Source organism: Cebus imitator, unplaced genomic scaffold (assembly GCF_001604975.1).
Source record: "Cebus imitator isolate Cc_AM_T3 unplaced genomic scaffold, Cebus_imitator-1.0 Scaffold628, whole genome shotgun sequence".
Taxonomy (NCBI): Eukaryota; Metazoa; Chordata; class Mammalia; order Primates; family Cebidae; genus Cebus; species Cebus imitator.
In genome coordinates, this window is record NW_016107943.1 from 420,209 (window position 1) to 434,195 (window position 13,987).

The following is a 13,987-nucleotide window of genomic DNA, read 5'->3' on the forward strand; positions in this document are numbered from 1 at the left end:
CGAGGCGGGCGGATCACGAGGTCAAGATATCAAGACCATCCTGGTCAACATGGTGAAACCCCGTCTCTACTAAAACTACAAAAAATTAGCTGGGCATGGTGGCGCATGCCTGTAGTCTCAGCTACTCAGGAGGCTGAGGCAGGAGAACTGCCTGAACCCAGGAGGCGGAGGTTGCGGTGAGCCAAGATCGCGCCATTGCACTCCAGCCTGGGTAACAAGAGCGAAACTCTGTCTCAAAAACAAAAACAAAACAAAACAAAACAAAAAAAAACAATGTTTTTGAAGACTGTAATATGGGTAAACACTCATGATGTAAGTTTAACAAGCAGCACACAAAATTGTAAATACCTTCTTAGTTTCATTTATATGTATGGAAGTTTATATGTACATGCTTTTTAAAAAGATGACAATATTATATCAAATTGTTGCAAATTGTTGCTTATGATTATGTCGTAAGGTACGATTATGGAGATATTTGCTTTCTTGTATATCGTTCTATACTTTCCAGATTTTGTCAAACTTTTTTTGTTTTTAGATAGGGTCTCACTGTGTCACACAGGCTGGAGTGTAGATTTTCTATAATGTGGATTTTCTTTTCTTTTCTTTTCTTTTTGAGACAGAGTTTTACTCTTGTTGCCCAGGCTGTTGTGCAATGGCACTATCTCGGCTCACTGCAACCTCCGCCTCCTGGATTCAAACGATTCTCCTGCCTCAGTCTCCCAGTAGCTGGGATTACAGGCATGCGCCACCATGCTCTGCTCATTTTTTGTATTTTTAGTAGAGATAGGGTTTCACCATGTTGGTCCGGCTGGTCTTGAACTCCCGACCTCAAGTGATTCACCCACCTTGGCCTCCCAAAGTGCTGGGATTAGAGGTATGAGCCACCATGCCTGGCCTTAGCGTTGACGTATTGAAGGCTTTCTGTTTAATGAAGTTATATCTTTCAAATATTTTCTAGTAGCAAACTTTGTTTTCTACTTCTGGATGCCTATGATACGTGAATTTTTTTTTTTCTTAAAGACAGGGTTCTGCTCTATCACCCAGGTTGGAGTGCAGTGGTGCAATCATAGCTCACCACAGCCTTGACCTCAAGGGCTCAAGAGATCCTCTCAAGTAGCGGGACTATGGCTGTTTTTTTTTTTTTTTTGGAGAGACAGTCTCATTTTGTTGCCCAGGCTGGTCTCAAACTCCTTGGGATCAAGCAGTCCTCCTGCTTCAGTCTCCCAAAGTGCTGAGATTACAGGCATGAACCACCACATCTGGCCACTACTTGAATTTATTTATTTATTTATAATTATGGAGGTCTCCCTCTGTTGCCCAGGCTGGAGTGCAGTGGCACAATCTCAGCTTACTGCAACCTCCACCTCCCAGGTTCAAGTGATTCTCCTGCTTCAGCCTCCCAAATAGCTGAGATTACAGGTACGTGCCACCATGCCTGGCTTAATTTTTTGTATTTTTGATAGAGATGACATTTCACTATGTTGGTCAGGCTGGTCTCAAACTCCTGACCTCAGGTGATTTGCCCCCCCTGGCCTCCCAAAGTGCTGGGATTACAGGCATAAGCCACCTCGCCAGGCTACTACTTGAATTTTTAAATTACAATTTCTTATACTTGTTCAGTAAGTACACATCTGGCATTTCTTTAAGTTTTACACTGACTATATGTTTGATGATACCTAGATGGGATGTAATGACCGAATTTCCCCAAGAAAGAAGCTCCATCAGTTTGGTCAGCCTGGCTGGATCTCTGTATGCGATTGGTGGTTTTGCTATGATTCAACTGGAGTCTAAAGAATTCGCACCCACTGAAGTCAATGACATATGGAAGTAAGTTCTCATGACTTCAATTTTCAGAAGCACATATTAAATCAGATGACTGAAAAATGATTTTGTAGTAAATAATAAGCCAGATTTTCCCAACATGCAAGCTAATTCTTGGTAGCAGACTAAACATTTCAAACCTAATTGAACTTTTGTACATGCCACTTACTTGAGTAAGTAACTATTTCTAATTAAATGTGAGCCTGGGAAAGAAATTATCTGGGCCTGTTTCTTACAGTAAAATGAGAGTTGGAACTTTGATACTGTAAGCTTCATTCCAGCTCTTAAGAGTGCAATGCTGTAGGCATCTAGTAGAGCGAAGGCCTCTTTGCTCCAGAGTAATTTATTTCCTGAGAAAACAGAGTTCTAAGTAAACATTTATTTATTTATTTATTTTTACTTTTTAAGTTTATTGATTTATTTATTTTGAGATGGAGTTTCAGTTGCCCAGGCTGGAATGCAGTGGCACAATCTTGGCTCACTGCAACCTCCGCCTCCTGGGTTCAAGTGATTCTCCCACCTCAGCCTCCTGAGTAGCTGGGACTACAGGCATGCACCACCACGCCTGGCTAATTTTTATATTTTTAGTAGAGAGGGGTTTCACCATGTTGGCCAGGCTGGTCTCAAACACCTGACCTCAGGTCATCCACCCACCTCGGCCTCCCAAAGTGCTGGGATTACAGGCCTGAGCCACCATGCTCAGCCTAAAGAAGCATTTAACCTCTTGAGTTTTCCACTACTACTTTGGTTCTGTTTTGAATCTAAACAGCCTTCCAATTGTTTAAGGGTTCAGCTAACAAATGCTTTTTTAAAATGAAAAAAGTCAAAGTAGCAATCCATTTTACCTCCCAATTAGTTGCCAGGTAGTTCTCCCAAGTATGACACTTGGAATTGTTACTCAATTGAACTATTTTAGTGAAGCTATTTTAAAAAGTTTGTTTTTATCTTATTTGAGCTGAGATTGTGCCACTGCACTCCAGCCTCTGCAAAAGAGTGAGACTCTGTCTCAAAAAAAAAAAAAAAAAGAAAAGAAACATAGAATCCCACATCCCACTGTATGAGAATCTGTATTTTAACAAGATTCCCAGGTGAATTGTTTGCACATTTAAGTTTGTAAGTACAGCTTTGGAAGAGTGCCATTTATACTTAATCGGTGAAGGCATTCCACTAAGCCTGAGACTGGAAAGTGGGTATTATTTGTTCTATAATTCAACCAGCAGATGCTTTATTCCCAGATGGTGAACCAAAAAGGCTGAAAAGCTGGTACCTTAACCAACAGTGATTTGTGCATTAGACATCATTTCCCCATGTTGTAATATTAACTAGCTGTCTAGAGGGCAAGAAAAAAAGTGGCTATATAAGGAAATTAACTATTATCCCTCTTCCCCAAAAAAAATAGGGAGGAAGAGAAGAGATTTCCATAGAGCAAAGAGGCTAGAATTAACAAGACAGTGAGATGGGGAAAAGCTGGCAGCAGTAGGAAAAAAGGATAACTAATGAGGGCTGGGAAGGTTAGGGTTTTTTTCCAAAAACAGGGCCAGGTACCAAGTATATAAATGGGCAGTGATTCTCAACCATAGCTATATGTTACAATCATCTGGGATGCTTTTAAAATATACCAGTGTCTGGGCCTTAACATAGACCAATTATATCAGAATTTCTGGAGGTAGAGTTGAGCATCTCTAGTTCCTAAAACCTTCCCAGGTGATTTTTTTGTGAGACAGAGTCTCACTCAGTCACCCAAGCTGGAGCACAGTGGTGCAATCTTGGCTCACCACAACCTCTGCCTCCTAGGTTCAAGCAATTCTCCTGCCTCAGCCTCCTGAGCAGCTGGGACTACAGGTGTGCGCCACCACACCCAGCTAATTTTTGTGTTTTTAGTAGAGACGGGGTTTCACCATGTTGGCCAGGCTGGTCTCAAACTCCTGACCTCAGGTAATCCACCCACCTCGGCCTCCCAAAGTGCTGGAATTACAGACATGAGCCACTGAGTCTCTCCCCAGATGATTCTAATCAGCAGCCAGGGTTGAGAAACACTGATATTAAGGAATTGTGCTGTCAGTCAGTGGAACCTCACCAAAGCCCTTCTGGTTCTTAAGGGTTGTCAAAAGTCATGCTGTCCCTGAAGGGAAAAGCTGCAGGCAGCAAAGGAAAGTACAGAATCTCCTGCTATTAAAGTAGCCCTGACATTCAAGGGAACCTGAAAGAGGGATCCTCTCTGATTGCAGTTTATTTTGTGATTAGGGCAGTGGTTCCCAAAGTTGTCCACACATTGGAATCACCAGGGTGCTTCAAAAAATACTAACATCTGCAAACCCCATGTAGCTGGAAAAAAATTAAAAGAAAAAAAATACTAACATCTCTGTCCCACTCATATTGACTGTGATTTAATTGGTCTGAAGTACAGTCTGAGCTTTGGAAGTTTTTAAAATCCCTGGATGTTTCCATATGTGTAGACATGTTTCAGAACCACTGGATTGGATAAAGAGAAGACGGGGATATTCACCACTATCTGCTTGGCCATTTAGAGACTGGTATTTTCTAATTTGGGGTACTATCTGGAGCATGATTCTGAAACCATGCTGCATATTATAATCACTTGGGGAGCTTTAAAAAGTCCCGATGCCCAGGCCACCCTTCATTCCAATTAACTCAATCTCCGAAGTAGGACCCAGGCATCAGTATCTTTAACATCTCCAGATGGTTCTATTGTGCAATTAAGTTAGAGAACCAGTAATCTACTACAGTACTTCCCAAAGCAGCATCAGCATCACCTGGGTCCTTATCAGAAAGGCAGATTCTCAGGCCTCACCTCAAATCTATTGAATTAGAAATTCTGAGGGTGATAGGACCATTGATCTGTGTTTTACAAACCCTCCAGGAGATTTAGATGTGTGGTAAAGTTGAAGGCTGCTGATGTAGAGAAATGTGGCTGCCTATTTGCCCTCCACTTCTAGTGAACCTCTATATCCACACATGCAGAGGTGAAAACTCTTCAGTATACCACATTCTAAACATAGTAAACTCTTACTATGATATATTTAAAAAAAAAAAATGTATTCTTGTATTTTTTTCTTAAAATCGTTCCATTATTTAGGATTTACCAAGCTGAAAGTAAAAATATAACTACCAGGAAACGAACATTTTTAAGCCTCATTAAACCTTAACTTCGTACTGTTTAAATGTGGTCACTTTGTTTAGGTAATTTAAAACTATTTATCTCTGGCCGGGCGCGGTGGCTCAAGCCTGTAATCCCAGCACTTTGGGAGGCCGAGGCGGGTGGATCACGAGGTCAAGAGATCGAGACCATCCTGGTCAACATGGTGAAACCCCGTCTCTACTAAAAATACAAAAAATTAGCTGGGCATGGTGGTCCGTGCCTGTAATCCCAGCTACTCAGGAGGCTGAGGCAGGAGAATTGCCTGAACCCAGGAGGCGGAGGTTGTGGTGAGCCGAGATCGCGCCATTGCACTCCAGCCTGGGTAACAAGAGCGAAACTCCGTCTAAAAAACAAAACAAAACTATTTATCTCTTAATTTGTTGCCCTGAATTTTATATGATTGAGGTTCTTCCCTTTATTAGTAGCAAAATATTTGTTGTATGCTTTCCTCTACATAAAAAAAATTATACCATGAGTGCATGGTATAATTGTTGAGAATTTGGAACATTGATGAAATTAAGTCAGTGAATATTGTATGTAGGTACAAGCTAATTTTAATAATTATTTTAAATCTCCTTCATTCATCACAGAATGATTTGGGTAAATCTTTTTTTTTTTTTTTTTGAGACGGAGTTTCGCTCGTTACCCAGGCTGGAGTGCAATGGCGCGATCTCGGCTCACCGCAACCTCCGCCTCCTGGGTTCAGGCAATTCTCCTGCCTCAGCCTCCTGAGTAGCTGGGATTACAGGCACGCGCCACCATGCCCAGCTAATTTTTTGTAGTTTTAGTAGAGACAGGGTTTCACCATGTTGACCAAGATGGTCTCGATCTCTTGACCTCGTGATCCACCCGCCTCGGCCTCCCAAAGTGCTGGGATTACAAGCGTGAGCCACCGCGCCCGGCTTTTTTTTTTTTTTTTTTTTAAATGGAGTCTTGCTCTGTCATTCAGGCTGGAGTGCAGTAGTGCAATCTTGGCTCACTATAACCTCTGCCTCCTGGATTCAAGCAATTCTCCTGCCTCAGCCTCTGGAGTAGCTGGGATTACAGGCACATACCACCACACCCAACTAATTTTTATATTTTTATTAGAGATGGGGTTTTACCATATTGGCCAGGCCAAGGTCTTGATCTCCTGACCTTAGGTGATCTGCCCGCCTTGGCCTCCCAAAGTGCTGGGATTACAGGCATGAGCCACCATGCCAGGCTGATTTGGGGTAAGTGTTATGCCAAGTCTTCACAACTTGTGGAGAGATATTAAGGTGGATAAATATATCATTTGTCCTCAGATGCCTTTGGGGCTTGAGGACATTGACATGGGGGGGAAATTAAAACGGAGTGATAATTACTATAATACCATATAAAGGATGATATGAGAAATGAAGAGAGAGCAACAAACTGTGCTTGAGGAAGGTGAGAAAGGTTTCAGAGAGAAGGCAGCATGTAGAAGCTTCCCACAGAGAAAACATTCCTGGCACCAGGCAGAGCAGACACGTTCGGCACACATGGTACAAGGGAATTCAAGTTGTCTTTATCTTTATAACCTTGAATATTCAGAGATGAAGACCAGTCCTTACCAAAGTCAAGTGCAAAGTCTAAGAGCTGTCCTCAAATAGAACAATAAAGGGGAAGCGGAACAAATTTTCATAAAGTGACTGCTGTGTATCAGGTGCCATGCTAGACACTAGTGTACAGGAACAACTGAAGGCATAACTAAGGCTACCGATAGTCTGCTGTCCCCCAGTTTTTCTCTTAAGCAAGAGTCTGCTTACCTTGACTCAAAGAGACCAGCCATCTTCCATCAGTTCAAAGGTGAATGTTTAACTGCTTAGCTATTTATTCCTCTCCTCTGTGCAGTCTTTGATTCCCAGAGAAGGCTGAACTGGGTGGACGCAGTAGCTCATGCCTGTAATCCCAGCACTCTGGGAGGCCAAGGCAGGTGGATCACAAGGTCAAGAGATTGAGACCATCCTGGCCAACATAGTGAAACCCCATCTCTACTAAAAATATTAAATATTATTTAAAAAAAAAAAAAGAGAGAAGGCTGAACTGCCAAGGCATCCAGATTAAATACTGTGGCAGTAGTAGTTCAGGTACATGCTCATTCAGACTGCATATTTATTTGGGAGATATTCAAGTGCTGTTCTACCAGGCAGGGGCATCTTCCTCTGATTAAGAGCCACTAGGGTTTTTTCAAAGATCCACATCTGTATACCAAACACAGGGAAACCTACAGAACTAAAGCTACTTATTGATTACTTTTTTTCTTCCATCAGGTATGAAGATGATAAAAAAGAATGGGCTGGGATGTTGAAGGAAATACGCTATGCTTCAGGAGCTAGTTGCCTAGCAACACGTTTAAATCTCTTCAAACTGTCTAAACTATGAACAAGGTGACAAAACATAATGGGGAGGTGGTTTGTTTGGTGAATGGGGCTTTAATTTATTGTTTTTTAAAAGCTTGTACAGACACTCATGTAGAAATTATTCAGGAAATTGTCTTAGAGATGAGCAGTAGGTAACAAAACCTCAGTCACTGACTCTTCAATGTAATGTTCAGAACTTAAAACCATTTTCTAATAAGAAATTAAATATTCAGTTGAACAAATTATTTTGTGAATGTTTCACTCAATGGATTATAAAGAAGTCTCCTAAATTTGAGTTATTTGCTAATCATTTCATTTGCATTGTTAGGGTATCTTTACGCTAATTTTCTATTACAATTGGAAGCGGAGAACATGTGCATCTACGTTAAAAAAATGTGTAAGATATCAAAAACCTCTCCTCATGCTTCAAAATGACAGGAATCCTGTGCGTTTTGCTAAAAATTACATGCCATAAGAAGACTTCAGAAATGCTACTTCAGAAGTGTAATAAATGGATGGGGAAAAGTCTCTTCTAAGTAAAAACAGTCAAATTCAAATGGCCATTTTTCTCTTTTTTTTTTTTTTTTTTTTTTTTTTTTTTTTTTTTTTTTTTTTTTTTTTTTTTGCGACACTGGCACATTATGTGTGGTTTCCAAATCAAATTTTTATTAAAACCAGTAAATCAGTCTTCAAGCCAATAACTATACCATCTGTGGCAGGAGGGTAAGAGAGCACCCTTAGGAAATGGATTGATTCTTTAATGCTGGGGCAGAAGTTGCGGTCAATGGGAGATGTGGAGGAGGTTGTGTATTCACTGATTTAAATTTTGGCTACTCTCTGTGAAAGTGCTATTTGCTAAATTTCTGACTGCAAGGAAGGTGACTGTATTACTTCATTTTCTGGGATGTGATGTCCTCCATTCACTGTTTCTTCTTAGTGCATATAGTAAGTTGACTCCTCAGTCTGCTCATAACCATCACATTCAACTCTGCAAGTCATAAATTAATCATCACTTTTAGCCACACACCAACTTATGGGTCTCACATAGCTTTCATAGACATATATTTGACTTCTATCCTTACACGTTATTTTCTGAAAAACCTGACCTGGGACTGATTTGGAACATTCACGATTATTTGTCAAGGAGTTGCATAAAGAACAGATCTAAGTATTCATACACCATTTTTTCTCTATCATAAATACAGAAATATATTTAACAGAAACAAGTTTTATTTTGGATATTTAAAGTAGAATCCTGATTACTCTTCTATATTGAAAAATACTTTTCTTAATTATAGCATGAATACAGAATCAAGAAATTCCCAAAGTGGAAAACCCTACAGGTTCTTCAACAAATAAACTGTTAGGAAGCAAAAGGGACACTTAGACTCAAAAGGGTGCAGGAAGAGGGGGCCACAGGGATTATGGTGTCCAGAATTATACATCTGGGTGATAAAATTGTAAGAATCTCTTACTATAAAATCAGGATTGAGACTACTTTTGGGGAGAGAATGCCAATCTACACAGATGTAAAAATAAGTTGTAAAAATGATGCTTCTTGCAGGGTTTCTTTTGAGGATGATGATGTTCTGGAATCAGATATGGGTGATGGTTGCACAAATATACTAAAAACCACTGAATTACATACTTTTAAAGGGTGAATTTTATAATATGGGAATTGTATCTCAATAAAAAATGCTTTTGTTTATAACGAGGTAAGCTATTTAGATAGAAAAATCATCAATCAAAAATATAACAGTATTTATATTTATATATTATATATAAAAGAAAACCATTTGCATCAGATAGCCTGGAGCAGGATTCCCCAACTGGGCCACACGGCAAGAGGCAAGCAGTGGGCAGGCAAGCTAGCATTACCACCTGTGCTCCACCTCCTGTCAGATCAGCAGCTACATTAGATTCTCATAGGGGCACGAACCCTCCTATTGTGAACTGTACACGTGTGCAATCTAAGTTGTACACTCCTTATGAGACTCTCACTAATGCCTGATGATCTGAGATTTTATCTTGAAACCATTCCATCCCCCCACTCTGTCCGTGGAAAAACTGTATTCCACAAAAATGGTCCCTGATGCCAAAAAGGTTGGAGACTACTGCCTAGAGAGAGTAAGAGATGTGATAGGTGAAAAGTTCGATCTTATGTAACAACCAGTGAAAGTACACAAAGGTTATTTTCAATCAGGAGTTCCATGTTCCTCAAGTATATAATGACTAAATTTTCACTTATATCCAAAGGAAACCCTTTATAATCCTCATCGGCCTAATCATTTTATTCTAAAATTGCATAGTAAAATATTTTAACCTAACCAAGGGTTTAGTTCTTGTTATCATTTGCTTGAGAAATAGAACACAATCATGGAAATTAAACACTCTGAATTTAGCATTTCCACTAATATAAATCAATATGAGGAATTCAGAAAGAGGAAGAGACAATGAGACATCTTTCACTTACTATTCTGATTGTTTTTCACAAAACGTTTTGTGAAGTTAATATTCCACAAAATCATTAAGTATTGGCGTTCAAATCATGCAGTCATTGGATATTTTAAACAGGTACTTCACCTAAGTCTAAGCCAAATATCAGTGAAGCAAATTACATGCAAGACACATATTTTAAAGCTATACTTATGAAGTGAGAGGGTCATGGAGTCAGAAGATAGCCACGTTTCAGATGGCCAATTACTGCCACCATCACCAGGTGGTCTGAGTGAGGGTAGTTAGGCTGTGGCCTGCTGAGTACAAAACCATCACTCTTAGAGGAAGGGTTGGGGATTATATCACATAGCAGGCCCTTAGTAACCATTTTATTGAATAAATGTGTTGTAAGACAGGGAAATACCATTATTCCCTCAACATGTGTAGGCTCAGACCAGGTCAAGATTGGTCCATTCAGCTACGACCCCATTTCTTTGCTTCCATTTAGGAGAAAACGTATATCCTCCCATTTTCTCTTGAACTAGTCAGGCTTTCACACACGCCACTTCAAAATGACTCTTTTCAAAGTACTAATGATTTCCATGTTGCTAAATTTAATAGCCATTTCCCATTTCTCATCTTACCTGACCTATCAGCAGCATCTGATACCACTACTCACCTCCTTGAAATGCTTTATCCACTTGGCTTCTAGGAAGGATTACTACCTTCTTTCCTCCTATCTCATTGGCCATCCCTGCTCAGTCTCCTTTCCTGATTCCTCTTCTTCCTATTAATCTTTTAATGTTGGAGCACCAAACTCAGTCCTCAGCCCTCTCCTCCATTCACACTCTTACCTCATTTTAAGTGATTTCGTCTCAGGGCATTGAATACTGCTGACAACTTATACATTGTATCTGGGGCCTGGATCTCTTCCCTGACCTCCAAGCTCGTTTACTGAATTCTCTATTTGGTATATCCACTTAGATGTTTAAAAGACATCACAAACTCAACATATCTAAAACAAACTCATAATCAACCCCACCACCTGCCCCATCTTGCTCGTCCTGTAGACCATCCCCATCTCAGTTAATGCTCATTAGCATTAACATCCTTTTAGTTGCTTAGGACAAAAACTTAGAATTATCCTTGAATCCTATTTCTCTCATACCTCATATCCACTCACTGAGCAAATTCTGTTGCCTTTATCTTCAAAATACATCCAAAAATCTGACTACTTCTCATTACCTCCACTGCTCCACTCTCTCCAAGCCACCATTCATTTCTTGCCTGGATTTTTGCAATGACCTCATAGAGGGTTTTCTTGCTTACACTTTTGCCTCATCATAGTCTTTTCTTATCTCAACAAGGTAGCCAAAGTAATGCAGTTAAAATGTGAGTTCATATCATTCCTTGCTTGAATCCCCCCAATGGCTTCTCATCTCACTCCAAGTAGCCAAGAGGTTGTATTTGACTCTGTTATCTCTTTCCTTTTCTCTTACATACTCCCACCCCACTCCCCACTTGTTCTGCTCCAGCCATACTGGATCCTTTGTTATTCTCAAACATGCCAGGCATGTTCTCACCTTAGGATATTTGTACCTCTTATTTTATATTGAGTCAGGCCACTTAATTAAAATAAGTCCAAATGTGACACATGATAACATTCATTTAAACAACTACAATCATAATTTGACTTCTCCAAATATACGTTCTCTCAGGTAGTCCATCCTAGCATCCTTTGTTGACAGTGCCATAGAGTTCCATTCAAACTGAGAAATCTGTAAAATAAGTAATGTAATTTGAATGAAAGTTGTAAAGCAATAACAAAAAACACTGAGGAAGGCATGTAAGTACTACTGATCAAAGCTGTAGGAATCCTGTGAAATTAGTTTACATAAGAATAGTCTATGAACCTTTATTGGAAGCCAAGTGGGTCCTTCTGACCTTGCCTGGAAGACTTTTTTTCTGTTCCTTTCATCCTCCTTTTCCTACAATACCAATGATGGACATTTTTTCCTACATAGTCTTCTATATTCATACACTAGTTGTTTCCTCTGATAATTCTACCCATTTTTACAGTGCCTCTCTCCTTTCCAAGGTATAGATATCATAAGATATAAATAGTCTAAAGACGATAAAATAAATGACAACTTATATTTATTTATTTTTATGAGACAGAGTCTTGCACTGTCACCCACGCTGGAGTGCAGCGGGATGATCATGGCTTAATGCAGCCTCAGTCTCCTGGGATCAGGCAATCCTCCCACCTCAACCACCCAAGTAGCCACAGGCATGAGCTACTGCACCTGGCCTGTTTGAGGGATACATTTTTTAAAAAAATATTTTAAAAGATAATTATGGAACTTACACATTAAAAGAAAGCACATGTACAGCGAGTGTCTCTGGGCTTTTTAGAGGCTGAATTACATGAGTATTTCATACCTGAATTACACGATAGCCCAAAATTTCCAAATGTCGTTTTTTCATAGCAGATTTTCCTTTTATGTGAGGAATATTTCTACAAAATGCTTTCGAATCCAAAAATTCCAAAGCAATCCTACATAAGACAAAAAACATTTACTTCCAAAATCAATATAAGAAACTGAATAATTACAAGCTTTTCAGGAGCATGTTTGCATCTTTATAAACTAACAAAAGCCAATGAATATAAATGAGTATAACAAGTTACATTTCTGCTAAGAAATTAACTGATGACAAAACTATTAAGTTACACAAAATTATTGTAAATATCTGTCTGCTTTCATCCATTTTTTTTGTCCAATATATATTTACACATGCCTATTATATGTAAGCTACTGTGAGGGGTACAAAGATGAAGTAATACAGCTTATAGTCTAACAGAGAACACATGATGTATAGTAAGCTACTATAATGCTATGTAGGAAGTAGCTAAGTGCTACGGGAAAAGTAGAGAGTCAGGGGAGCACAAAAGAAGATACTATTTTACCTCCAGTTGAGGACAATTCTTCTAGCACTATAGGGAGATTGCTAGGCTTTGGATAGAAGAAGGGAGAACATTAAAGCAAAGGGACAGGAAAAGCAAAGTTACAAAGATGGAGTGCATGACATAGGAAGAACAGATTCTACTACCTTCAATCCTTGATCACTGACTTGCAAAATTTAACATTTAGATATTAATAAAATCTAAGAAACAAATTACCTTTCAGCTCCTGGTGGCAGCCTTGATCCAACTATTTCAGTATTTGATTCCCAGGGCATTTCTGGTTGTTGTCCCAATGTTATATTATGGCTTCCATAAGGAAGAGGTTTTTTTTTTTTATCCAAGGTACACTCAAAATCTTAAGGAAGCATAGAAACTAGCAGTATGAATTAGGTAAAGTCTTACAGATAAAAGTTTAAGATATACTGAAATGTATATGCATATATTTATACACATAACACACAAAAGATCTTATTTTATAAGATCTAGTCCAATGGCACCTCTCTTTAGAAATCAATCAATAAAAAAATCAACCAGAAGAATTACAAATAATATTAAGTACTGGGCTACATTTAGTACTAGGCTAGGCCAAATCACATTAAAGAGTTTTACTCTCACTGGGCATGGTGGCTCATGCCTGTAATCCCAGCACTTTGGGAGGTCGAGGTGGGTGGATCACAAGGAGGAGATCAAGACCATCCTGGCCAACATGGTGAAAACCCATCTCTACTGAAACTACAAAAATTAGCTGGGTGTGGTGGTGCGTGCCTGTAATTCCAGCTATTGGGAGGCTGAGGCAGGAGAATTGCTTGAACCAGGGAGTTGGAGGTTGCAGTGAGCCAAGATCGTGCCACTGCACTCCAGCCTGGCAACAGAATGAAACTCTGTCTCAAAATAAAAAAAGAGTTTTAATCTCCTTAAGTCTCTTGGTTACACTTGGAGGAAGCTAAACCAACTCATCTGAAAATTAATAAAGAAAAAGATTCAAGCATTTATCCTGTCTTTCCTACATGAATTGCATATAAGGGTAACTAAACAGTTGATATGGGAAAGTTCTTTTGAGACAAATTCTGGCTAATAAATGTAGAAGGTATGATAGCTGTAGAATATCGCTACTTTACCACCTCTCTGAATGATGGATTTAGGCAATGAGTGATCATTAATAACTGCTAAAATCAGCAGGTGAAAAGCTGACAGGGGAACTTTCTGTTGAATGAATCAGCTGACAACATACAAACCCACTAA

At 39.4% G+C, this 13,987-nt stretch overlaps 2 protein-coding genes across 4 annotated transcripts in view; one reads left to right on the forward strand and one right to left on the reverse strand.

Annotated features, from left to right (window-relative positions):
* KLHL41 (kelch like family member 41) overlaps window positions 1-7,905 on the forward strand; it is a 20,291-nt gene extending 12,386 nt beyond the window's left edge. Inside the window, exons 5-6 of the mRNA XM_037734497.1 lie at window positions 1,681-1,827; window positions 7,255-7,905. Coding sequence (XP_037590425.1) covers window positions 1,681-1,827; window positions 7,255-7,366 — 259 coding nt within the window. The 3' untranslated portion in view covers window positions 7,367-7,905. The remainder of the gene's footprint in view (window positions 1-1,680; window positions 1,828-7,254) is intronic.
* Window positions 7,906-10,156: 2,251 nt separating this feature from the next.
* FASTKD1 (FAST kinase domains 1) overlaps window positions 10,157-13,987 on the reverse strand; it is a 50,521-nt gene continuing 46,690 nt past the window's right edge. For 2 of the 3 annotated variants that reach the window (XM_037734496.1, XM_017517325.2), the window contains exons 12-14: window positions 12,962-13,100; window positions 12,223-12,337; window positions 11,392-11,558 (exon numbers count right to left, since the gene is read on the reverse strand). In XM_037734496.1, coding sequence (XP_037590424.1) covers window positions 11,463-11,558; window positions 12,223-12,337; window positions 12,962-13,100 — 350 coding nt within the window. In that variant the 3' untranslated portion in view covers window positions 11,392-11,462. Of the gene's footprint in view, window positions 11,559-12,222; window positions 12,338-12,961; window positions 13,101-13,987 lie in introns of all 3 variants that reach the window. The other variant, XM_037734495.1, reaches the window with a different exon arrangement.